Source organism: Lotus japonicus, chromosome 4 (assembly GCF_012489685.1).
Source record: "Lotus japonicus ecotype B-129 chromosome 4, LjGifu_v1.2".
Lineage (NCBI taxonomy): Eukaryota > Viridiplantae > Streptophyta > Magnoliopsida > Fabales > Fabaceae > Lotus > Lotus japonicus.
The window spans coordinates 4,957,656-4,985,098 of NC_080044.1; the positions used below are offsets into that span (position 1 = coordinate 4,957,656).

General features: G+C 37.5%; 3 protein-coding genes across 4 annotated transcripts; all 3 read right to left on the bottom strand.

Annotated features, from left to right (window-relative positions):
• Positions 1-1,164: 1,164 nt before the first annotated feature.
• On the bottom strand, positions 1,165-4,213 carry LOC130710802 (transcription factor GTE7-like). 2 transcript variants are annotated; one of them, XM_057560166.1, is made up of 4 exons: positions 2,634-4,213; positions 2,251-2,521; positions 1,989-2,157; positions 1,165-1,898 (listed from the first exon to the last, which is right to left on the bottom strand). In XM_057560166.1, exons 1-3 carry the CDS (start codon positions 3,984-3,986, stop codon positions 2,099-2,101), a joined length of 1,683 nt encoding a protein of 560 aa, XP_057416149.1. In that variant the 5' UTR covers positions 3,987-4,213; the 3' UTR covers positions 1,165-1,898; positions 1,989-2,098. The 2 variants fall into 2 exon arrangements, with proteins under 2 accessions (XP_057416149.1, XP_057416151.1); XM_057560168.1 differs by having other exon boundaries at positions 2,733-4,207.
• A 12,466-nt stretch (positions 4,214-16,679) lies between these two features.
• LOC130713580 (uncharacterized) lies at positions 16,680-18,165 on the bottom strand. Its single transcript, XM_057563353.1, has one exon. It carries the CDS (start codon positions 18,110-18,112, stop codon positions 16,742-16,744), a length of 1,371 nt encoding a protein of 456 aa, XP_057419336.1. The 5' UTR covers positions 18,113-18,165; the 3' UTR covers positions 16,680-16,741.
• A 3,360-nt stretch (positions 18,166-21,525) lies between these two features.
• Positions 21,526-26,965, bottom strand: LOC130715060 (phosphoglycerate mutase-like protein 1). The gene is made up of 9 exons (XM_057565057.1): positions 26,734-26,965; positions 26,445-26,552; positions 26,291-26,370; positions 24,657-24,819; positions 23,528-23,602; positions 23,305-23,393; positions 22,287-22,403; positions 21,824-21,868; positions 21,526-21,739 (listed from the first exon to the last, which is right to left on the bottom strand). Exons 1-9 carry the CDS (start codon positions 26,797-26,799, stop codon positions 21,640-21,642), a joined length of 843 nt encoding a protein of 280 aa, XP_057421040.1. The 5' UTR covers positions 26,800-26,965; the 3' UTR covers positions 21,526-21,639.
• Positions 26,966-27,443: the final 478 nt, after the last annotated feature.

The following is a 27,443-nucleotide window of genomic DNA, read 5'->3' on the forward strand; positions in this document are numbered from 1 at the left end:
TTGGGTTCCTCGGATAATCAGTTGGTGTTGTTTGACTCGCAAAGGCCCAAGAGTCCGCCTGGCGTTATGACGAGGGCGAGATCGACTTTGGCCATGGGGAAACGTCTAGGGATGTGTTATGATTGCTCTGATGAAGTTTCTCTTCAAGGCACAACAAATAACATCAAATCTCTCGAGCTTAGATGATGTAGAGTGGCTGGTCTCTCTTGGGTTAATTGTAGGTCTTTTGTTCATAGGGGTTTCTTTGGTTGTTTTGGTGCCTTTGCTGGGATATTTTGGGTTTTCATTCATAGGGATTGCTCTTAGTTTTTTCATGATTAGCTTTTAGCTGTACTAATCATCTTCTCCCCTTTGCTCTTTTATGAGCTTTGTTATCATTCCTTTTAGATATATATAATTATATTGCTTTTACTTTCGAAAAAAAACTTGACTGATATAAAAACATTAAAAAAATACACGATAATTAATATTTGAGATTTGATTATCTTTAGGAAAAATACACTTCGATATATCTTTAGTCATTTTATAATGTTAAAGTGAAAATTTCTTTAAATTAACAATACTTTATATATTTTTGAATTTTTTTATATTAAATTTCAATAATTCCTTAACGTTAATTATGTGATTTTATTTCATAACTAACTTTTAAATTTTTGTGAAAAAATTTCCCGTGCATGGCACGGGTCAGTATACTAGTACAAAATAAAGAGAAAGTGTATGATCGTATCAATTGGAGCTACTTATGGGATACTCTTTTGGATATTGTTTTTCCCCTTCTCCCTATGAAGGGAGGTGGTGGTAAGGGTGTCCGAGAAAGTGAAATGTATGTAAGGATGGAAGATTGGATAAGAATGATAAATTGTCGCGTAAGACGTCATGTGGCTTGTTCAAATTACACTTAACAAGTCAAATCAGCAATTTCTTTAACATTGGGGGAGGTAGAGACTAATTTGATTGACTTTCATTCCTCCATGAACGAACGTGTGAGTGCCTGAACTTTCACGGATTAATTTGTCTATTTACATCAGAATTGCAATTTCACACTTTTCCGAGAATACTTTTCCAATATCCCCTATGATTTTGCCTAGGCGTTAACAAACCCATAAACCAGCAATTTGGTCTATAAATAAATTCAAGTAACAAATGAATATTGAGATAAAAAGGTCACAAAGAGATAGTATAATTTACCAAAAAATCATTTATACAATTCAAATGAAATGAACATCATTTTCTAATTATACTAAGCCAATGGGGACTGGGGAGTGAGGTTATTTAACAGCCCCACTCCCGCAAAGGGCACTCTTCATTGTACTCTCTACCTTGAAGGCTTCAGCTTCATCTCTTCCTATACTGATAAAATTGTTATTCAAAATCATGAGAATTTCCGGGCTCTTAGCTGAATGTGTCTTTTCAAGCACAATTATTACACAAAACACAGTTTGATTTCCAGACGATACTACTCCCTTTTTCCTTTCACTTTACTTGGTTGATGACGGTGAAGTGCCTCCATGATAGATACAAAATGGAAAAAGTAGCCTCCATCTCATAAACAATCCCATCAAGTTTACTTGCTGATCCACAAAATTGCCTTCTCACGAAGGATGATTTATCTACTATGTACAAGTTAGAAACGTAAGAAAGCACTAACTAGTTCTACTGATTCTCTATCCCTCTACCCTCCCTCTCTCTGACGCATCTATCAGACTAGCATGTCACAGCATTCCGACATAGAAATTTTGTCCATTATCTTCCAAACCCTTCTTGCTTACGGAATCACTTTTACAGGCAAGTGACGATTCAAAGTTCAAACCCCTGGGAACAAGTGCTCATAGTAGTGACATCACGCAACTAGCCACTACTTCCACTCAGAAACAACCCACCAACAATGTCCACAACCCCTGTAACACAAAATCAAACACAATCATAAATTTGGCCTAATTACACTGAAAATGCGATAGCAGCAACCAGAATCAATTGAATTGACATACTTAGCTCACGCAGTCAAAGCATAATCACAACGAAGCAAACGTTTCTTCATCCGCTATCCAGCACTGGTCTTCTTGTTGACCACTAGCTCCAAAAGCCCTGCCCTGCACTGCTACAAATTCCCATTCTCCGCTTCAGAATCACTCCCTGATGAGCTACCAGAGTCCGAATCTGTGACAATATACAAAATTAGATTCCTGTAGTGCATAGTTGATAGTTGATAGTTGATAGTTTCAACCACAATGCAGGGCAAAGGTTTCATACCACTTGATGATGAGGAATCACTGCCAGAACTGCCAGAGCTACTAGAACTACTCGCATGGCCTCCGGCGACATCTTTATCTTTCTCAATCTCCACAGGTGGGAAGTTGTTCATTGGCATCTCATCCCCAATGTCAACATCTTCATTGTTCATTGGCATCTCGTCTCCAATGTCAACATCTTCATCCCCAGCTGCTTCTATCTTCTTTTGCTTCTTCCCTTCAATTGGTGGTTCAGCTGCATCATCATCAACATTCTCCCTAGCTGGTGATTCCTGTAAACACAAACAAAAACATTAGCATGTTGCAATGACCTTGTTCTCCATGCTGCGTGGGAAAGCAAACCCATTCAACAGAAGAAAAAGGACAAGCAAGGCTTTATTTTACCCCATTGCCATTGTTTGGTGCCACATTATTATCATTGTCAATGTCATTGTCATTATTATTATTGACCATTAGTAGTTCCTGCCGCTTAATCTTGCTCACCATCTTTCTCCAATTGGTCACAAAACGATCAAGCTCCCAAAGGGTCTCTGTATCAACAGCTTCAATATCAAGCTCGATTTCATCCCCATCCTGCTTCAAATTCCCATTTCTCCTCCTTATGATCTGCACTACCTGCTCCAATTTCTCGGATGGCAAACTCTGCAACATCATTCCCAACCTTTGCTTTTCCTCCATGTTCATTTCCCTCTTGTTAGGGTCCCTCGCCTTCGGTTTCGGATGCTTCGAAGCGGGCCTCATCCTCGTAGGCTGCGGCAAAGGTTGCATTGGCGATGATGAGCGCACAGGCGACTGCAGCAATGGAGGGTTTGAGGTCCTTTCAGGGACAGGTAATGGCTCTGGCGATTTCGCAGACGGAGGAAGAGGGGTTGGGTTTTCCTTCTTCTTGATGACCCTCTCTGGCTCAACATGGTTCCAAGAGCTAGCCTGTAATTCCTCATCGAAAACAGGCTCTTCGAATTTCTCATGCAACGGCCTATACAGCTCCTCAAACCTCACCAGAAGCTGCTCTGCAATGGCGTAAACATCGTGACCCTTAGGGTTGTAGGCCAATGCATTGTTGAAAGTCAACCGCACATCGGACGCAAAATCTGACGGTGTAGCATACACATTCTTGGCCAGATTCGATTTCACAGTACCCAGATCCATGGGTTTCTTCACTATATCATAGTAATCATGAAGCCCCAAACTCACAACATCAACAGGAACGTTGAAGATCCACCCGAATTTATGCTTCATCAGCTTCTGCAGAACCTGGCCACAACCCTTCATCATGTTCCCAACCTCCGACTGCGACCGCTTCAAATCCTTCGCCGGAAACGGCCGCTTGGTGCCGGCAACCTTCTTGCTCACGGGCTTCTTGTGGTTGTGGTTCATCGGCCGGGGCTGAAACTCGACGGCCTCGAATCGGAGCTTGACCTGGCGAACGATTTCGAGCTCCGATTGAAGACGCGCCTTGAGCTCGCTGAGCTCCTTCTTGCTGTACGAGGCGATGTTGAAGGTGGCGTAGTTGGAATAGCCGTTGGAGACGGCATCGTTTGATCGGCGATTGATGGAGGAAGCGTCATCGGAAGGTGATTGAGTCCTCTTGTTGTTGAGAAATTTAGGGTTAGGGTTAGGGTTAGGGTTTGAATTAGGGTAGGGTGTTTTCGCCATGAATCCTGTTGCTGTTGCACCGCCTCTGTGCTGCTGCGGCCAGTTCGGTTCGTTACGGTTGGCTAAGACCGCCGACGCCATGTGAGCGCCAAATCACGGCGGGACTCCGACGAACCTCTGGCGCGAAATCACCAATGCGGGTCGCACAGAACATAAGATGTGAGAACACACAGTTTGACGCGCCGATGGAGATTCTCACGCGCCGCCGGAGGAGGAGCGGCGATTCTGGATCTAGAGAGAGAAACGGCGATTTAGAGAGAGAAAAAGAGCGTGTAGGGTTTGGAGGTTTCGGTTACCCTAATCTGAGCGAGGAACAAGAGAGTGCGTGAGCCTCTTCTTAAAGGCGATGAGATCTGCCCGAGGGTGTTACGGCCAGTTTTGTCTGCCGTTGATTTGTTCTTGGTTGTTCATCTAACGGGCTAAAACGGTTCTTGTGGTTGCCCGAGAAATTGACCGTGTGATCTGGCACGGACGGTTGAGATTGTGAATTTGTTCCACGTGCGTGATTTTCTGCCGTTGATGGAGAGGTGATGACGCTGGAAGGTCAAGCCTTCGTCGTTCATCTATTATAGTAGTGTACTAATAATCCAACGGGTCTGATTCCTCTATTTTAAAATTTGTGATTATTTTCTTCGACTTTTAATTTATACATAAGATTTCATTTATTTACTTAAATGAAGATAGAAAATTATAAATGAATACAAAAACCAGATTTACAAGAATGGGCTATGATTTTGAGCTCGTTGATTTCTGTTTATTTATAAATACAAATACAATAAATGAATATCTCAAAGTAGTAAGAATTAGCGGACATATGGGTTAGGGGGATGGTCCACGAATTCTTTCCTGGATGGTGCAATTTATTTTTCCCATGTACTAAAAAAATAAATGCAATAAATGTTTTGCCAATATGCAGAAGCTAAGAAGAGAACCCTCGACCTTTCCAAATCTTTGAAGTAGAGAGAAGATTTGCTATCTAGTTGCAGCAAGAAATAAAGTCCAAGGAAGTCCACACTTCTCGCTTTGAGATGGAAATCGGAGAGATTCGCTCCCTTTTGTAGACTTAATTGGAAAAATCTAATCATTCAAAAATAAGCTTGGGGTCATGAGCAATCAAGTTCGCACCCTTGACCAGGTTTTAAATTTTGGGTTAATCACAGTTGTCATTGTAAATGCTATGTATAATACTTTGTAATTTGAAATAGGTGTTGGACGTGTAAATTACTGAACACTCTATAACGATCAAGTTTACTGTTACGACAACGATTAACGATCAAGTCTACTGTTACGACAACGACTTCAAGGAGTTGTAATAAACAAATTAGACTCCATCTTTTAATGTCAAATGCAATTTCTATTACATTGTTATTCTTTCTTGCAATTAATCATTTTGTTCTCAATTATTCTTGTTTGAATCAATATTCTACAGAGTATTAAACCTTCAACTTGTCACTAGACAATTTATTTTGTTCTTGGATTTTGCGTTTGATCAATTCTCGACTCATTTTGCATTGCTTAAATTTGATTTGAACGCTAGAAGACAAAATGTCTCGACCAGGCCAATAGAATCTCAGCTAGTCCAAATGTCTCACATTTAAGTGAGCATCGTACACACAAACTAGATAACTTAGTTCAAGAACATCTCGTCCTAGCTAAGGTCGATAAGTCGGACAACAAGCCATATAAGTAATCAAGGCCGCTCAAAGGTAACCTTTGCTATCGGAAGACCTTATACAAGGCTTTCTAGAGACCCGTAGAGACAACAGTGATAGATTTTAAGCCTATAAATACATGTGTACTCATTCATTTACAGAACACTTTGCTCATTGTGCAATACTTTGAGTTCTTCATAGGCTCTGAGATTCTCCTTCTGCACACTCTCTGATTTGAGCGTCAGAGTGTCTTGTATCTGTACACCCTTGTTTTGTCAACACAGTTCCTCGCATTAGCTGAGTAAACACTAATCACACACCACCATTGGATTCAAGGAGAACCGAGTGATCTCATGTTCGGAAGAAGAGAAAACATCCTTAGAATTACTTTGATTTAATTTGAACAACAAAAGACAAAATCGAATGTTTTGAAGTCTTAGAAACACATAATTTTATTACTTATAAACTACTAAGTTTAATTGCCCAAAATGACCTTTATCTAAGTTCCTTTATTGACTTTTTAGATGCATTTGTTTATTTTACACGTAAACACTTTGTTAATCACAAAAATCTTAGTTTTAAATTTGTTATTATCTGTATAACATTACATTTGTTATCCTAAGCAATTACTTATTGGACAATGATGAGAAATGGCATGAATAAGGAGAGCATGGAAAAAAATTTCTATAAATTAAACAGATTGTGAGAACCTTTATCAACTCAGATGTCTCATTCCTCATTGAAATTTTCTTCCCATGTGGTGTTATACATCTAAACCAGAAAACAAAACAAATCCAAAAGAAAAGCTAGCTTTCACTACATCAATCTACAGGCATATATAGTCTTGAAATTGGCACCATTAATTCAATCTTTCTTTCAGCACTATTCTATTGTTTGCAAAATTTGTTCAATACCTTGGAGCTCATCCTTCTACTTCTATGGCTTAGAAATTAGAATACGAAACTATTAAATTTCTGGATAATTCAACATAATGATGTGAGGCTATCCCAAATTTAACTCAAACGTCTTAGGTAAAAGTTTTAAGTTCAACCCATGTTCACAAATTTTCATTTAGCTTAACATAGATAACAAGGATCATGCTAATTATACTAAATTAAATGACAACCCGACCCGAAATACTGTTGGGATTCTTTGAACACCTACGATTTGTGGTGTTATAAAATAAAAAAGGAAAAAACACATTTTTGGTAGTGTAGGAAAATCAACTAAACCACTAAAAATGTTTTTTACATAACTCTATGATTTGTGACACTTCAAAATCACTACAAACTCAAATGTTAATCTCGTCAAAGTCTAAATCACAAAACTTTTTTGACTTACATTATTTTGCAATAGAAGATAGAATAATGCACCATAAATCACTAGCTACAAAGTGTCATCATAGCTACACATATATATTAACAATAATGTTTTTTTAAGCATAAAAAGTCTGAGAACACTATTTTTATTTTAAGAGAAAAGAAAAGGGAGGCAAACCCAATAAAAAAAGAGGGACACAAAATCTTTAAAAAGTAAAAAACACAAAAGCCCACAATAAAAAACCAAGATTCACAAGACGAAACAAAAAGCCCTACAAAAGCAGCATAAAAAGAAGCTTCAAAAAGCTAGATATCAAACACCCATATCAAAACCACTATGACGCCAAGATAAGAACATTTCCTTAAATTATTTCTTCAACCTACGGATTGTTCACACTTATAATACCTTTACCCCATGATAGATATAGAAAAAGAAGAAAGAAATGATAGATGATGTGATAAGAAAAGAAGATAGTGATAACTTAAACGATTTTTCACTGATTCATTTAGAGGGGTAATTTAGGGAGAAAAAATGTCATGTGCAACTAATGTGACAAACTCTATAAAAATTTAATAGAAATCTTAACAGAAGGTTAATTTGACAGATTTAAAAAAGTTTCGGGGTTATAAATACATATTTTAAAATGTAAGGGTTTAAGTCCCACGTAAGCTAAACTTTAGAGTAGTAATTTGTGTTTTCCCTAATCCATTTTATATTTTATTGTATGAGTCACGCATAAAAATATATTTAACCCTCAACTTTTTTAGGTCAACACTCTTTGGTGTTAGGGGGGGGGGCAATTTTGGTCAACCTGTTAATAAACTTTGATTTTTGTCAAGACTTGATAATTTAGGTGTCACCTAATATGCACCACTTTTTAGTGGTGCAACCTTGCACCACTATACCAATTGTCCATTTTACCCCTGTTAAAAAAATTATTTTATAAAAAGAAAAAAATATTGGTATTACCGGGTGAATTTTGATGGGATTAATTTTTTGAACAGGGGTAAAATGGACAATTAACTTAATGGTGCAAAGTTACACCACTAAAAAGTGGTGCATATTAGGTGGAACCATAAATTGGTGTCACTGAACTACGAGAATGAATAAGAAACAAATGTTTCCCAGAGCTAAGCCCAAATTGTTATTGAGCCTCTTTTAATGTCCGGTTTCACCTTTGACCAAAAACACTGTGCTGTTTCGTCTATAATCTGAATTGAGGCCCATCAAAAACTGCTTTAAAACTCTTTTATATTTTTGTTCATTAATTGTGTTGGCCTAGTTTTGTGGCTTTCAATTGCATCTTCTGATATGAAAAGAAAGCTTGACACCGCAAAAAGAATTCTTGAGATCATATCATGTACCACCTCCGTTTCTTATTAACTGTCCACTTTGGAGAAATAAATTTGTTCTTATATATCTATCTACATAGGGTTTCAAGAGAGCAATAATTGATGTTTTTCCAAGAAATGTCCTTACAGAAACAATAAATGAAGAAAGATAAAATACATTCTAAAAGGTGAAATAGTAAAACAAATACTCTAATATTTTTATGAAAATCAACACAATTAATTGCTTTTCTTAATTTGTGTGAACATTCTCTTCCTGGACAGATATATAGGAACGGAGGGAGTAGTTCATCCTGTACTAGGTGAATAATTGACGACCACTGTTGAAGATGGTTTTTGCTTATTTATAAGAGATATTTTCTATTATTTTGGGTAAGTTATATTTTTTTATGGTGGACCATTGCGCAAGTAGCTCTAATAGCACTTGTTGGGTAATTTGATAGTTTTGGGTGCTTTGTTTTCATGGCATTGACACTTTAACAAAACTGCACATGAAGTTAATGGCAATCAAAACGGTTTAAGCTTGCTTTATGAATTAAAGCTAAAGGTCTTTCAACACTTTATGGAGTCCGTGATTTGTTTTATATCTGATAAAGTTATGTGCATTTGCGTTGCATCAGTCATATGTTGTTAATTTTGAATGATGTGGTATGGACCACCTTGATCCGAACATCAAACTATAGATTTCCTGTTACTATGTGTTGTTGCTTTTCTTAGAAGCTAGTCTTGTCTCATTTCATTTGTTTCAATTTTCAAACCATAAAGAACACATGCAGGACAACTAGAATGTAAATATTTTTGTAGAAAGATCAGAAAAATTAACAGGGTTTTACCATCAGTAGGCCACAATGCTCAACCTTTAGGGTCGGTCCCGACATTTTGGAAGCCCTGGGTGAATAATAAAAATGGACCCCTAAATTTTTTTTGGAGAAAGTTTAATGGAACACTACGCCAAAAAAGGCATTTTACAGCGGTTAAATATGACCTTTTACAGCGGTTCGGACCTACTGCAGAGCTCGCCGCTGTAAAAGACTATACAGCGGTCCAAACCGCTGTAAAAGATAGATTATTTACAAAGGTTCTTTAAGGACAACCACTGTAAAACAAATTCGAATTTTTTTTGGACGCCCTGGGCTGTGGGCCAGCTTGCACAGGCCCAAGACCGGCCCTGTCAACCTTTTTCTACCATTTCAAACTTCACTATTTCAGCATTCCTTATATAGTCAGATGACCAACTTTGATCGGTTTAAAGATAAACAATTTTCAAAAATTTAATCATTGATAGTTAGAATTTTCAAAATATGAAGGTAACCATACTGTTGTGTCCTTCGTGCACTGTTTTCATCATCAACAACAAAAAATACCTTACCTCATTAAGTGATGTCGATTGTATTGATCACATTATGTCATTGAGCTCGATCAAAACCTAAATTAGAAGAGTTTTCATGAACTATTTTCATCGTGCCAAATTGCCCAATTACTTGTGTGCTTGCTTATTAATGGGAAAAAATCAGCACTGAATTACACCTCTAGGAGTGTAACACAACCTACTCTTTTTTTTGTTTGAATAAAAAAAGCTAACTACCTACCATTTTTTAACCTCTTCAACCTATATATTATTACTTTTGATCGTCAATGATTAGATTATAGCCCAAAACGGCACCAACTTATTACTTAAGGTTAATTTGTATCACCTTATTGATGATTGGACCGAAAGGGTCTAGGTATCTAAATATCTTCATCTAACTCCATTTAGAGAATTTATATATACTCACGGAGCGTGATGAATAGATTTTGTAATAATACAAATCAAACCAATTATGATTGCACTAGTGTGGGGGTTGCAAAGGTAATAGAAAAATCACACTTGGTGGAGGTGGTGGTTGTGCATGCAACTAGCAATTGAAAAGGGGTTAATTGTTGATAAAGATTCTCTCAGGTGAAAATTGAGTCAGTTAAATGTACACATAAATAAATATATACAATCTTACACAAGCACTTTTTAACCTCCTATAATAGTGAAGGTGAATTTTGATGTCTCCTCTCATACTTCTTAAATTGGTGGGTACGGTTTAGTGTTGGCTTCAGCAACCTACCACCCCGTTGAGGCTCTTTCCCCTATGGTGGCAGAGGTGTTGGCTTCTGGGTGGTCTCTTTCTCTCGCTGGTGACCTTGACTTACATTCTTGCTGTTTTGAAACGGATTGTTTGGCGCTTTTTGAGGCTTGGAAACGACTGTCTAGGGGTCGTTCGTACTTTGACTCTATTATTAGTGATTTTTCGTTTGCTAGCTTTTGGTTTTGATTGTCGTACTTTTGTCAACAACACCTAACCACACTCCTTATTTGTTCCTACAACGGTTAGTTCCTAGGCTACGACTAGTCTATCTCTTCGGCTATCAAAGTAGTCGCTATGATTTTTAGGTACAAATAGAAACTCGAAATGGCTAACCGAAAAGACACCCACTCCCAAATTTGAAAACCACGAAGAAATTAAACCTAGATCAATCCATCTGCGGCCACAAAAATCTCCAACTCTTGCCTCTTCTTCGAGCCCGTCAACCTAGATCAAACCCTCAAAACCCTAACCTTCTTGGATCAAAGAGATCCTTCTCATTCGGAAATCCTAGCACTATGGCAAGGTCACAACCAGATCAATTACGGGACCGGTTACGAGACAAATTTTGCATTGCTTGTTTGTCCTTTGCATTCAAGTCAAAGTTTTCAGTTAGTACTGAAGAAGGGGGGTGGTAGATCGGGCTCAAATTGCAAAGGACCAACACATGCATCAATTTCCCCCTCATCCTTCCTTTCTATCTGCCCGCTCTCCTTTCACTTTCTCTTCTCCACCTCTATATTGTCCCTACAGATCTGGAGGAGCAAGTGGACGGGTGGTGATCGGTGGGGCAAGGAGGAGAAGATTTGGTGGTGGTGGTGGCGGAGGGCATGGAGGTTGAGGGGAAGGATTTGGTGAAGAAGAAGAATGGTTGCAATTGTATAATTATAAAAAAAAGGACCTAAGTGAATAACTAGAAGTATATCTTAGGGTCATTCTCGCACATAACATAATATAGGGCCAAAAGTAAAAAAGAATATTAATCAAGAAATTTAAAAATAAAAGGGAAATCTCCAATAGGGGTCAAAAAGCACTTATGCAAGATTGCACATTTTTGCTTGTGCATAGGAAAATTCGTGAAAATTCTTCCATGTTCTATACGTTTTGAAATTATGTATTTGTTTCTCTCTTCATATATACACATTATGAGTCTAATTCCTCCAAAGTGATGACTGCACTAACCATTGAGCATGAGAGACTACTAAATACATTAATTATTACATGAACAGATGAACTTATATGAATTAGCTAGTGGTCCCTCTGGTACCTTGTATTTATAAAGAGTGGAAATATCGATTAGCCGCGCCGAACTGCTTCCTTCCTTCGTACATGTGGAAGCCATAAAATTCACATATTACCCCTTGGCTCTTGCCTGTAAGAATTAAAAAAATTACTATATCTAAGAAGAAAACATGATACATGTTATTATCAAAAAAAAAAAGCATGATACATGTCACACTATATTAATTTATTAAATTAAAAGTTAACTAACCTTCAAATTAGTATATATATATATATTTAAATAAAAAAATACTTCATCCAAAATGTAAAGATTCCTTCAACCACCAAGAGTAGGTTTGAAGTTCAAATCATGTGAGAATATATAGAGTAAAATAAAAATAGACACTAAGGAAACTTTGTCCTCTCTTTAACGGGTCCCCTTAATTTAATTGATTCTAATGAGTTTGAAGTTAAATGTAATTAATATTAACAGGAGTATGAAGCCAAAATGGAACTTCAAGGAAATTAAGGATGGATGAAATTTTCACTACTACTTACATTGCAATATTGCATACCTCTGTTGTTGTAGCAAAATGAAATCCATGATGATTTTGTACATCTCCACACTCGTCAGAAGAATGGTGGGATCCAAAATTATCTTATTTGGCCCCATAATAACATGCATGCACTCAAGGTTTTGAAGGTGTGATTGCTACGATTTTGTTCTCTTGTGTGCCTTTTTGATGCCCTCACTCATGTGTTCAATAGAAGGATAAGGACGTTGAAATTTACAAAAGTCTTATTCTTATGGATTTACATTTGCAAAAGTTTTTGGTTTATACCCAAAATAGACTTATACCTAAATAGAAATAGAAATAGAAAAGAGAAAATAAAAGAGAAAATAGGCGACGTGATAAAAAATAAGAGAGAAATAGAAAGAAAGAAAAATGAAATAAAAGAGAGTAAAATGTGAATGAATCAAAACTTTGGTGCCGACTATGGTGCATTAGTAAATAGGTGTTGTAAGTGTGCACGAAATTCTTTTAACCGTCAAATTTAATATTATATTATATTGGCCGGTTGAAATTGATTATTGTTATTTGGTAATATGATAATATATATTACAACCTTATTTGTTATCTGATCCCTATTGTATCTCACATATCTCACTGATTGCACCGCTTAGGATGGTTTGTTGTGTCCCACAATGTGTCTGAATATTTAGCACCATCGTGTCCCACCCCTCACACACACTCCCTTGTTGAGCTCCCCATTCTCCGGTACAACCACAAAAACCAATTTAAGTACAAGTGAGTCGACTCTGCGTCGTTGGGCCTGTACAGGGGCTCAATGCTCGTATGACGCCAAAGAGAGGTTTGTAACATTGTTTAGACTTGGTGAGTTGCTCCTCGGAAGCATGGATCTCTGAGAGTCGCACTAAGAGGACTTTTGCGGCAGTGAGATTGCTTCTTTCCCACCGCCGTCCCACTTCTCAGTCTCTTCCCCTCACCTCCTCTATCGACCTCACATTTTCCCCTCAACCCCTCACGCTTTCAATCCCTCACTCCCCATCTCTCTGTTATCGCCCTCACTTCCCTCCCTCAGTACCCCGAAGCGACTCTCGCCACCACCACCATTCACGGTCATCATCATCGCATCAAAGCCGTGGAGGAGTTTGATTAGGTATAATTTTTTTCTATCATTGAGTACCATTAAAGGTTTTGACTTTGATTGTGTAGTTTGACTTTGTGATCACTATTATTTCCATATCCAAGAATCAAGCTGCATGATCGAATTCAAAATCTTCAATAATGATGCATGGTATGATGACACAACTGAAAAGCAAACAAGAGTTGGAAAATCATTTATCTAAATAAATTTGATGTGGCTATAATGAAAAGAAAGAAAATAGATCCCATCTTACTGAATTTAGAGAATACATTGATATGCATGGAATGAATAATACTATGTTCTTGGTGTATCAAGATTTCATATGTGTAATGAATGCCTTCGTGTTCAATTAAAGAGACGAAACTTAATGGTTAGCTCTCAGTATACAAATTAGCATAATTTGTTTAAGATTGATATGATGTTTTATGGCATTTCCTCTAGTACAAGCAAAAAAATTATGGGTCAAATACATGAGTGACATGTACCAATAGGAAAATTACACCTGGATTATTTAATAATAATATGATGGACTTCTTTAAACTCTAAATCAACCCTATAGATTTATTGTAATTATAAACTAACCCCAGAACCTTCTGTTTTTCGAATTCAATCCTTCTGGTAATGTGTCCCCTTCACTTGCACGCCTCTTCCACTCTCTTCTCCTCCCAGCACCTCCCTTCGAACTCCGGCCACCAACCAACCTCCGGACGTTTTCATCTCCGTCCAACCACCGCGGCGGCGGAGGGTTAGAATGTTACAAAAAATTGCAGAAACACCAGATCTAAGAAGCCACTCAGGCCTCAACATCGCCACTGCCACCGCGGCGGTGGAATCCGACCCAGATAAAACGGGTTGTAGGAGAGATTCAGCATTTTCAAGGTGGTTAAGATCCGAGTGAAGGAGGAATGGTACCTTTTGGAAGGTTTGAGAGTAAGGACAGGACCTCGATGCTCTGGAACGTTTGGTTGATGGAGGTGAGGTTAGGGAGGCGGCAGAGGATCGACGCAGTGAATGGGCCAGCGATGTTGGTGTCGGAGAGGTCGAGCGCTGTGACGGAGTCACATTTGACGCCGTACCAGTTGTTGTTGCAAGGGGTGGTGTCTCATTAATTCTTCCATGCCAGAAATTTCAGAAATCTCCTTCAAGGTTGACATGGCAAATCTCCCTCTCTGTGTGAAAAAGGGATTAAAGTATTGTACGGTGATGAAGAGGTGGTTTGGCTGGAATTTGATTCTTAGTATTGGTTATGGGTGGTTTGGGGATTACTGTTGATGATGGATTGGGGGTGGATGGGTCTGGGAATTGGGAATCACTGTGTTTTACATACATAATTATTAAAAAGGGTGAGGACATATTTAGTAAGCTAAAATTTAGGTGGGGTGATAACGTAAATAGTGTAAAAAAATCTAGTCATCACTTGTTATATTACATGCTCATGTATTACTGGTACACCTCACTCTTGTAGCCTACACTCATATGAATTTATGGGTATCCAAGCATGCACCATGTTTTATTATGATGAGCGCATTATGTCTTGATTAGCTTGAGGCTACGTAGATTATCTTTATTTTGTTGGTAGCTAATATAAATTTGTTGATGACTTGCATCATTCGCTAAGAGTTTAGGATCTCTAAAATGGAGGTCTTGTGCGGACCAAACAATACTTCTAATTTGAAGATAATAAGCATAATATCTCCAAGTTGGGGTACTGTTTCAGTTTGACCCGACCTATAGCAACTAATTTAGGAGCCTGAAAACTGTGAGTAAATAGTGTAACTCATCATCAATTTTGCAATGACGACTAATGTTAACGTCGGTTTGGCTGATGCAAAGTTTTCAATTTTCTACATTTGACGCTATTTAGAGTCAACCGAAGTCCCATGTGAGTTGCTCGGTTTAGAGTTAACTATATTGACGTTAGGGGGTCGTCTTCCCCATGTTATTTGTTAGCATCAGACCATTTTACATGAGCTCCAACGCCGACGTTAAATCAACGTTAGTGTGAGCTTTTGCCTTTTTTTTTTTTGAAATGAGCTTTTGCCTACTTAACCAATGCTGATAAACGATTTTCTTTTCTCAGTGTTATTTGATATATTTTCAATTTTTTACTTTGGATTTTGAAGTCACAAGTCATTTAAAATGATGTCATTAAAGTAGTTTTTTCAAAAGGGTTCCTACCAGTGGCGGAGCCACGTTGAGACAGGGGAGGGCTGCAGCCCCCCCCAAAGTCATGTTTTACTTGTTATATATATATATATAGGACGATGCATGTCTTATCAGATGATATTTGTTGTTCCGGTGGTTGGTAACTGTGCTTTGTGACTATCAGGTAGTGTCTTCAAATCCTCCTCATGTCATTTTTTGCTTACTTTCATTTTAACAAATTTATTTTTTCTGCTATTATGTAAATTCACTTATTAATTGTAACAAAAAAAAATTCACTTATTAATACTTAATAAATTTTATACAATTAATTAGTTCAAGATTAAAATATTTCTTGGTGGTTCAAAACTCTCTTATAAGGTTTTTTTTTTAATAATACATCCATTTTGCCAAATTCATATGTTTTTTCAAGAGAAACATTTGTAAAAAATGAACTAGCAAATTTCCAACATCATTAATATAATATATTTATGTTTCATATTTTATTAAATAAACTGTGGTTATTAGGGATGGCAATGGGTCTTGGACCTATTGGGTACCCGCTTAAATTACTCATAATGGGTAAGGTAAAAACCCGCAAGATGGGTATGAGGTTGAGTATGAGTAATTACTCGCAAAACTTAATGGATACGGGTGCGGGTATGGGTACTATAGTACCCAACCCGCCCTATTGCATACAGTTTATTAATTATTTTTATTATATGTATACACACTTGAAAGTATATATATCAACAAACTTAGTTAAAGTTTCAAAATTTCTAACTTACTCTAACAAAAAAAAAATTCTAATTTACTCTTTTAAAAATGAATGATTCTACTTATTAAATACTTGAATAGTCTTTTGTATTTTTAATTTATGCTCTTTATTTTATAATAGTAGTTATATTATTTTATGTTAGAGAATGGAAATGGCATTTTCATTAACTAAATTGCGGGTAATGGGTATGGGTACGGGCATATAGGTACCCAGATGGTACGGAGACGAGTATTCAAATTGCTACTCACGTGGGTATAGGGACGAGTACAGGTATATTTTGAAAACGCGGGTACAGGAACGGGTACTATAGTACCCTACCCAAACCCTACCCATTGCCATTCCTAGTGGTTATTCAAGTTAAAGTATAATAATCAGTTTGAAAAATAACCACAAGAAATTATTCATCAGCATATACAATGAACTAGGAAGTCTAAGCAACAGCTTGATATTTTATTTTATTTTTGACGTTAACAGCATTATATTTATAGCAATAAAATTATTAGCTAATAATATTCGTATTATATATATATTAAAAAAGCAAACCATATTTTATTTCAAAATTAACATATAATAATAATCACAACAATAATCACACAGATCCTTGGGAAACCTTGTTTACCACTTTACCATCCTGCCCCAACGAAACCTGTCTCACGTCAGCATTCACCACTCCTTGATACGGTGGCGCGTGTACAACCCCACCCTGCGCAGTATAGTAAACCTGTCTCCCACTTGCACTATCATACGCCACTTGCGCGTACGCACCACCACCGACATTATCCGACACCCCAGTTGGCCTAACCACGCCATACCCCTCCGCATAGCCCGACGGCTTAACCTGCTGCGCCGGTGCCAAGCTCGCCGGACCCGCAGACGAGAACCCCACATTCTGCGGCGGCATGCCGCCATACACCGGCTGTTCCCGGTAGCCATCAGAAGCCATTCTCTGCACCGCGTAGTACCCTTGCGTCGTCGGAGGACGCATCACCGGCGCGTGATAGAACGTTCCCGGCGCCTGCGTCTGAATCAGGTAAACCGGCTGGTCTCCTCCTCCGGCAGCCGTCTGGAAAGCCTCTCCGGGAAACTGCTTCTCCGGCCAGTAACCACCAGGATTTTGCAAGTTCGCCGGCGGGATTTTCTCCGGCATCTTCTGCGAGTAATACTCCCCTGCGCCTCCGCCGCCGGAGGAAGCCACGGCCGCGGCAGCATAACCTCCGGCGTACCCATCTTCACTTCTCCTCCGATAATCACTCTCCCCAACCTGCAACCGCTGAAACTGCCTCTGAATCTCGATGGGGTTGACATTATCCGACCCGATAACCCGATCAGAAACGGGTACACGGGGCTGGTACTCTGGATTCAGCGCGACGGGGTCCGGCACGGGATCGTGGAACTTGACGGCGGCGAAGGAGGGAGGCTGAGGCGGAGGAACGACGCCCTTCTCGAGGCCAAAGAGGAAGTCAACGTTGGGTTGTGGCTTAAGCGGGTCGGGTTGTTGAGATAGAGGACCCGGATTCGGTGCAGAGAAGAGGAAGAGCCTCATCCTGACGGGTTTCGAAGCAGGCCGATAGAGGCGATCGTACTCATGCATCAAGTGCTCGAGGTCGTCGTCGTTGGTGACGGAGATGAGGGCGTCGAGATCCTCGCCGGGGAGCTGGTACTTGAAGGTGAGCTCTTGCGGTGCAGCGTCGCAGAGGGCGGCGAGCTTGGAGAGGAACGTTGGGAACTTGGTGTTCCGGTCGACGGCGAGGATCTTGGTGTCGCCGCCGACGTAGGAGAGCTGGTTGTCGTGGGTGCGTGGCTGGATCTTCCCGCCGTAGCTGCAGAGGAACTTGGCTTTGTAGTTGTGTGGACTCTGCTGGTCCTCCCATGGCGTCGGATTCTCGAAGTCGATCTCCCTCGACCGCGGCGACGAGTCGCCGGAATCTGGGTACGATGCTGGGTATTGATAGTTCTCCATTTAAGACAGTATGTCCCTCTTTCAACGCAAAGAGAGAGTGAAAGAGAGGAATAATGGAGGGAGGAGTGAGTGTTTTATAGTCTTTTTTTTCTGAAATTTTTCCTAAGATTAAGACTTAATATTATATAATTTTGAACTAAGTGGGGGTGACGAACTTGTTTGCACTTTGTTTCTTAAGATTGGTTGAAGGTTCGAGTTACAACTCTTGTCAATGAAAAAAATTTGTTGGTCAGCTCATATCGTCTACTGTGCTTATCAAGTTGGGGTGACAAGCTAGTTCACACTTTGTTCCTTAAGGTTGGTTGACGGTTCGAGTTACAACTCTTATCAATGAAAAAAACTTGTTGGTCAGCGCATATCGTCTACCGTGTTGACTATGGGACTAGAAATGAGTCTCTGAGCTACCAACAGGAAGATATATACCTTTAATTAATAAATATAAAATTTTGGATATTTAGTTGGGAGTTGAGGTTTGGTGGGTAGCCATGGTAGGGGTTGAGTGATGAGGGTGTGTGGAGTTTTGGATGCTACTTTGTGGTTGTTTTGGACACGTTGGTGGGAATAGTAATGGAAGGCGGTGGTGAGAATAGCATTGTCTCCGGGAATAGCTGGACTTTTTGTTGATAGGAGGGACCCTCATGGCATTGATTATTGAGAGTGAGAGTTTGTGAGAGAAGAGATAAGAGAGTGATCGATTGTGTTTGTTGACCCTCATCAACTCTGCAATTGTTAACTGTAGGGCACCCTCTTTTTTTTTTCTCTCTCTCTCTCTTTCAGGCTTGCAAGCAAGAGGTTAGCAACTTGCATGGATAGAGATCACATGAAATATGAGTTCATTAAGTGGAAAGCAATATCATGTTCAATGTATTGCCTTATTTTTAGAAAGGGAACTACTATCAAAGCTATTATTGATGCAATTATGCAGAAACCTCTGAACAAAACATAATTTTCATGTTAATATATTTCATTGCACTACGTTTATAAATGTTATTCATACTCTATTTCTATCTCTAGCCAATGTGAGACTTCTAACACACTCACCCACATCCAGAATTGAATAAGCTGGAATGTTGAATCAACAACAACCGGTGATCCAAATATGAGAGGTATCCACAACAAACAATAAATGGATAAGATAGACTCTGATATCATATTAGAATGAAAAATGTCTAACTTAACCTAAAAGTTAGCTCAAGAGTTAAGGTTTGCACTACCCTTATAAAAGTTATACTCTATTTCTCTCCAATATGAGACTTCTAACAAGAATTAGGGAAAAAAATTCATATAGAGATTTGATGCTAGATAAGTAATAAAATTGAGATGTATAAAACGGGATGTGATTCAAAATGATGAATGAGATAAAAAAAATAGTGAAAATTAGATGAAAGATAGAGTAAAGTGTAGGGATGGCAATGGGTAGGATCGGGCACGGGTTTTACAATTACCAAACTCAAATCCAAATCTCAGAACCCAAACTCAAACCCAAACGCAAGCTCTTATGGGCGATAAAATGAAATCCATGTCCAAATCCATTGGATTTCGGATTTACCCGAAACCCAAACTCAAACTCATTCCTTACGTGAAATAGCAACCCGATCCAGAACCTACTTTCATCCTCATCCATCACCAAAGTGAGACAACAATAATTTAGAGTTTACTTTCTCAAACATACAAAAGTACAATTAATCATCAAACACTAAGAACAAAGTTTATAAATACATACATGTATGAGAATTTTTTTGTAATTTTATGTTTCGGGTATCTTTGGGTTCGGGTTTGGGCGGGTATGAACATGGATTTAACTAATACCAAACCCAAACTCATAAACTGCTATAGGAACGGGCAAAACCCAAACTCAAACTCAAATCCAGTCAACTCGGTTTTTGTCCGTCAAATCGGATCGGGTTCGGGCGGGTACCCATGGGTTTGGGCAAAATTGCCATCCCTAGTAAAGTGTGAGTTGCTGAAAAGATCACTTCTCCCTCCCCTCCTTAAGTGATAGCTCAAGTGGTAATGGTAAGAGCTGTGAGACATTAAGTTGGGGTGAGAAGGTCTAGGGATCCATCCCTAACGAATGCAATTTATCATGTAAAAAAGAATGTCACCCTTCTATATTTATATTTTGTGATAAAATTGCAATAGGATAAGGAAAGTGCTCGTCAGAGTCGAAGTCGTTAGAGGTTCTCAAAATGCAATTGAGTTACATGTGAACTAATACTGACATGACTTGCTTGCATACATAGGACGCGAATAATTAATTTTGGGAAATAATTATCCAAAATTCTTAATACAAAATTTATTTAAAATTTGATACAAGTGGATGAAGTAAAGTAGAAAACTGATTGAAATTAATATTTATAAATTTTAATATATTAATAAATAAAATAACTACAAAACAATAGGTAAATTTGAATGATATCCAAACTGTGTCCCCGCATTCAAACTCCACGCGTAACATGCATATCTGCCGAAATTGACATGCTACCAGTACCACCAATACTAATTTCTTAAATCGATTACACATCAACAATTGACCATATATTCAGCTAAAGCCAGTGTCCTTGTGCAAATGAAAGCGAAAATACGAATTTTAGCATGTGTTATTACTCCTATTAGCTGAAATCATCAATAAGCATTGGCCATTTTAGTATTTTACCGATGTACCAATACTCCATTGAGTTTAATAGATGTTAGTCTAATAGTAAGCAAACTAAATTCTCCTGCTAAGAATGATAGAGCACAAGTTTAAATCCTGGAAAACACACTTGTTAGGACTTGAGAGGCATATGCAATTATTTCCAGAGCAGGTGGTGACATCCGTCAAACACAAAAAAAGAAAAACAACTCTTTTGAAATTTGTGAGAAGATTATGACCAAGGATGACACGCACAAAAAAGTTTTTTTTTTCAATTTAAACAAAAAAGTGACTATATTTATGACCAAGAAAAAATATAAGTGGCAGCGACGTGCCAAAAAAAAACTTGGTTAAACAATGTGTTTGTGACACGAGCGAAGCAACGGATCTGAATTCCCTATAGTCAGATGTCCTTGCATTCGCTGCAGTCAGGGCAACGGATCTGAATTCCCTATAGTCAGATGTCCTTGCATTCGCTGCAGTCAGGGGTTCTCTGTTAATTCGATCAAATTCAATGGCTCATATTTAAAGGTAGAGCATTAGTTTAAAAAGTGATTTGTTCGGTTAAGATCGGACTGTCTGCATTTGTGATTGTAGTGCAGTCAATAGTAGGGAATCCAAATCCGTGAAGCAACATATATCCTTAACGAACTTTTCCATAACCAAAGAAAGTTGTGTGGCTTTATTACCACACTAGGAGCACCTAAACAAAAAAAATTCTGCAGACCAATTGTTAGGTTTTAACTTTCAAGATAGAATCAGCAGAATTTGTAAAATCTGAAACAATCATGTGAAGATTTTATACGAGTCAGATATTGGAATAGCAATGATATGTCCAGTAATTCAATGTTTGAATGGTACTAAACACATACAAGTAGAAAAACCAAACCCCCTATTTCTCAGCGTTCTCATCCGCAACTTCGCTAGGGAGGTCCGGTCCTGAAGGTATCTTGCCTGGATAGTTAGTGGTTGATGTTTCCGACCCGATCATACTGGAGAAGGAACAAGAGTTAAACAAATCCCTGTAAAAACTAAACAAAGAAGTTCATATGTATAGGTTGTATTTGCAAACTCACCCCCTATCCACAATGACCATGGAGCGAAGCTCACAATTGGCGAAGCTGCAAGGAGAAGTGAAAATGTGAAATGAGCCAATCATTTGCTTCAATATTAAAGAAAAAAATTGGCGAATAGCTTCCTCATAGTATCAGCTAGATTTGTCATGATGTTTAAGAGTTGCAGGAACTTGATCCCAAGTTACAGAATCTAAAGCATCACATGAAACCTGGTACTGCTACATAAGAGCAATACATGCTTCACATAACAAGTGCAAAATATGGCACTCGCCTTCGACATATCTAAGACTAATAACAAAGCTAGTAACATCTTTTTTCATAAATGCAGACATCAGGAATAAATTGTAAAATGCATTTCAAGAAAGAAACAGCAAGACATTTACCCAAAAAAATTGTGTATATTCAACTAAACTCAAAGCAAATCATAAATAACTAGGTCAGGCATGGGGTATTGTGCACTTACTGCTTGGATATTTCTTTCTTCATCAAGGGGCAATCATTTGTAATAGCATTTAGAGTATGAGACAAGAATCCACTGTGTGTCACAATAGCTATCTCCTTCTCTTTTCGTGTCCATAACCTGTGATGAAGTTAACAGTAAAAAGGGGGCATCAGATTGGAATTATATAACATTTAGCAGAAAATGAAAGTGGATACTTATTTTCTCTGTAACGAGGATTATACAAATCTTCAACCACAGATAATAACTGGATATCTGGACTAATACCAATGTATCAGTTCTAATAATTGTAATAGAGCCATAAAACAAGTAGATTAGGGTTAGGGGTGAGAATTTACCTACCCTTTGCAAGCTCTTCTTTATCCGTATCTATGCTCAATGCAGGAAGTTAGCTACTCTATCTAGTCCTAAGTCATTTAGAAGTTTTTCTTGTCCCTTTATATAAGTCACTTTAGAAAATTGTGAAACATTAAATAACTTTTTCTATATTTACCCATTAATAAATTGTGTTTAATTAATCAACACTTTCCAAAAAATATCCACTTTTTAATTAGTGTCGGCTATACCAATATTTACTGTAGTATGTTACTATGTTGAAGTCATTCTTGTTCAAAATAAATCAATGGGAATTGAAAGAAATAATTAAGGTGGAGTTTGAAGCTGATGAGATATAGAAAAAGATGACTAAGGTAGACATGGAAATTAACAAATTGAATAAATTTTACATAAGGGTAATTATTGAAAGTTTAGATAACTTTCTTATAATATTGAGACATTAACTATAACCAAATTTCTGAATTTGTGTGAATTAGTCAAAAGTCACTTATAAATACCACAAGAGAAGCAGTAAAGAATCAAAACATAAGTTCATATTGCAAAGAGCCGCATATAGCAAACCTATTGCCTCAAACTTACATAATACATTGAAGTTCCACTTTAATGTGTTTCCCACAGATAGTATTACCGAGGTAACAATTCATAAAAGAACACCATTAGAGGCTTCTGATGGTAACAAACATACCAGTTCATGAACTTCTGTCCCCTAGCTGCAAGTTCTTCCTTTGTCTCTCTAACATCAGCCTCCCACCAAACATCTTCATCACTCTCTATCTGAAATGAAAACTTGAAGAAACTAATACAAACCCAAAGAAAACCAATTAAATTTTGGCTAACCTTTGTCCAGCTTAAGAAAAGAATCAGCTATCTTCTATAAAAGCATAAAGCAAAAGCATTAAGGCACTTGCCAGTGAAAAATCAACAGCAGGAAAAAGAAACTGGTACTCGCTAACGCTTCTTCTTCTGTCACAGGGATGAACTCCCTACATGAGGAAAAAGATGGGGAAATTTTTAAGGTCCATATTCCATATGTCTGTTAATATCAAGCTTAAGAAATAAAAAAATGTGCAAATAAAACTGCCTTTGCTCATAAAAGATAAACTTCTGATTTGTAAATGACTAAGCAGCAAATGCATGAATTGACAGCAATTTTTTTTTTGTTGCTTTTATTACTAACTTTTACCCATCCAAAATTTAAATTTAGTTTGTGATTTTCTTAATCAGCGTTTTTAGGCCGCAAGCATTCAGTCAGCTGTAAAGATTGTAAGATGTTGCTCAATAACTGCTATTCACACCATCATACAGTTCCTTATGATTTAATTACTTAATTATTTATGTTTACATATTCCTTTGAAATATACTCTCCCATATCCATAGGTTTAGCAATGATGCCATTAATTTCAAGGTTTCCATGAAAAATGCATCTAAACTATTACATTGTTTATTTAACATCAAACAATAAGATGAACATCACATACAGTTTCTTGTTTAATTATAAGATGCATTGCCATATAATATACCTTGAAGGTATATCCTACACACACTCAGTCACACACCCAAAACACCCTTGAGGTTCTTGTCTGTATTTGTTCGTTGTCTCTGAAGTCCAACCTACTATGGCAACAGCTGGGCCATTTTACACAGTAACTAATATCATAACCTAATTAACTTTGCAAACCCAAGTGTAAGTCAAATTTAAGTGAGAATACAAAAAATAAAGAAAGGGAGAATTGGGAAGGAATGTAACTAGTCATCCTGACAAGTAGATCTACATTTATACAAACTGTTCTTGCTCCCTCCTGTATTCCCAACAAAAAAAACTCGTTATCTATTAATTTTTAAATAAAAACTCTGACCCCCCCCCCCAAATTAATGATGCGTTTGCAGCCATTATTTTGATGGTTGAAAAAATTGTATGACTGCAAACAACTGATATGCTGCGATAGTGATTGAACTCAGAACATATAGGCATAGCAGCATGATGTACACTATCTCTTGGAACCAGTGAAAAGATGTTCAGAATGTAAAGCTGCGTACCAAATGTTCACGACAAAGTTCAACAGCAACAATTGGTGGGCAATTTAGACTTGAAATTGCACCGCGACTGCTATTTCCTGCATTTGCCACCATAAGAGGGAGTACATCCATCTTGCCGGTATAGCCCTCACCACCAAATACCCCAACAGCTGTTTGTAGCGTCCTACAGAAGTTGTACCATATAAATTAAAGGCTGCTGTCTATTGCCTCAAAACAGTTAAAAAAAATTAATTTTCCCAAGTATCTTAAGTACCTCTAGGATCCCATATTAATTCATGAGTGAAAAAAAAAACAAAAGAGTTAGTATACAAATTGGTCCCTGTAAGTGGCAGTCTATGTTGGTTTGATCTCTAAATGTGCATATCTTCACAAATTAATCTCCAAAAGTGACAACTCAACAACAAGAGAATTACTTTGTCAACTGGTGTTAGTGAGAGACAAAATGAAAAAGCTAGGATAAGAGAAATTAAGTATACACATAACACATCTAACATTATTTCCCAACTTAGTTTCTAACATGAAATACTCAAACACAATCGTCACTTTGGATAAAGAGACTTGAGAAATTACACAAATCAGAGATGTTCATTGGGACAGAACGGGTGGGAACGCTTCAGTCTTTCCCATTGTACAAGTAATGATACTTAAAGATTCCAAGTAAGCAATCTAGTTGTGATGTAATATTACACGTGTGTTTCCAGTTTCCACATCAGTGTTTCCATTATGTCTCACTACCACTAAATGACTTGTTATAAAGTTGTCACTTTCAGGAACCAATTTGTATAAACATGCACTTTAATGGACCAAAATAACACAAGTTTCCATTTTTTGGGACCAAATTGTATATTAACTAAACACTATATGATAATACACTGGAAATACATTCATACCAAATCTAGCTTAGGTAAAGTCACAAGCTTATTTACTAAGCTCCATTATGTTTCTATGATCTTTTAATCTGTCCCAAAAGATATATTGCATTATTAAATATGTCAAGATCTGTGGATGCATCCACCAAGCCGGTTGATCATCCATTTCAATTCCCAGCTAACTTTCACAGTACATACAAAAAAATCAACTTTCCAGAACAATTGGGTTTTCCAACCAATGCAGCCTTGTAAGGCCAGAAATACACTGCGGGAATATAATCATCAGAGCAAGCAGACTTTTATTAATTAAGCAACATGTGAAGATAAGTGATTGAGTTAGTATAAATGTTTCTGCTGCTGCTAGTGTGTTTCTCATACTGTTATTGTAATTAGCCTAGTTAATTGACAACTCAAGAGTTTATTATAGTTAGATTGTTAGAATATAATAGCTGAATGATAACTGCTATCTAACTATCATAAACTTAATTAAGATTAACTTACTAGAGTTCTAACTATCTAACTATGGTAACAGACAAGCTGTCAATTAACTAGGATAATTGCAACAGCAATAGCAGAAACACATTAAGCAAAAACACTTATGCTAACTCAATCACTTAATTACTTCACACAAAACTAATCCAAGTAACATTAATATACAACCAAAGTAAAAGAAAAACTAAACACATGTACTACTTTTCATGGGTTATATTAATCCAAAAACAAAAGGGCATTTGAGAGATTAAAGGCAGTGTTGTTGATAGATACCTCAATAAAGGAGATGCAATAACAAGATCAATCTTGTTTATAAGGCCAGAAGCACGAACATGGTCTCGCAAATTGTCAACCTGATAGTAAGAGACCAATGAAACAATCAACGATGTATTTGATTGAAGGTTGTGTGAAGAGTGAAAGTGTTTACCTGTTGCCATCCCAATGGAGTGAGATGAGCATCGAAGTATTGAGGATTCAAGTAGGCTTTGTAGTTCTTATCTCCCTCCACATTGTGGATCCCCTGCGCGTGCCTCACCTGAACCGAATATTAGAATTAGGGAGACCTAACTCAACTCGAAAGCTAGCCTAAGAGTTACCATTTATAAGCACTTGATTGGTCAAGTCTCTAGCCAATGTGGGACTCTAACACGCAACACACGGAGTGAAATGAAACTGAAATGTTTGATGAAATGATGAATGTGTTGAGTATTACCAACCAGGTGAATGGTTTTGCAGCGATGCAACGGGAACAAACAGGGAACTGCAGCAGCGCCGGAATCCATAGTCAGTCAACACAACACAGATCGAGAGAGAGAGAGGAAGAAGGAACAGGAGTGGTTGTGGTGAAGGCGCTGTATTGTAGTATAATCTTGTTCGTTCGCTCCTTCCTTCCTTTTAACTAGGAGCAGCGATTGGGAATCAGCGAGAACCAGTACCGTCTTGTCAACTTGTTGCTTGGATTTATTGATATTTTGCATCAACTTCACTTTACATAATTATAATTATAATTATTAATTACATTATCTATCTATATCTATGCATTTGCATTTCCTACCCGACAATATTATTTGGGATTCCAGATATTTTTATTTAAAAAAATATAATGCCCTTTCAAAAAAAGATTATTATCTATAGATAATATTAATATTACAGTTAAATATGTTTTTATCTCTGAATGAAAATGAAAGATAGGGGTTGAAGAGGATTTAGATCCTCCAAAAAAACTTGACAGCTTTTAGCTCATATCATTAATGAAATATGTGAAGTTAGTCTCTCATATTCATTATGTGACAGTTTATATGCGTTGTGTCATTAAAAACCGTAAAAAAATGAGTTAATGATGGTTTAAAGTTTAAACTATCATAAAATATACCACAGGTACTAACTTCACATATTTTATTAGTATTGGGACTTAAAACTATAAGAA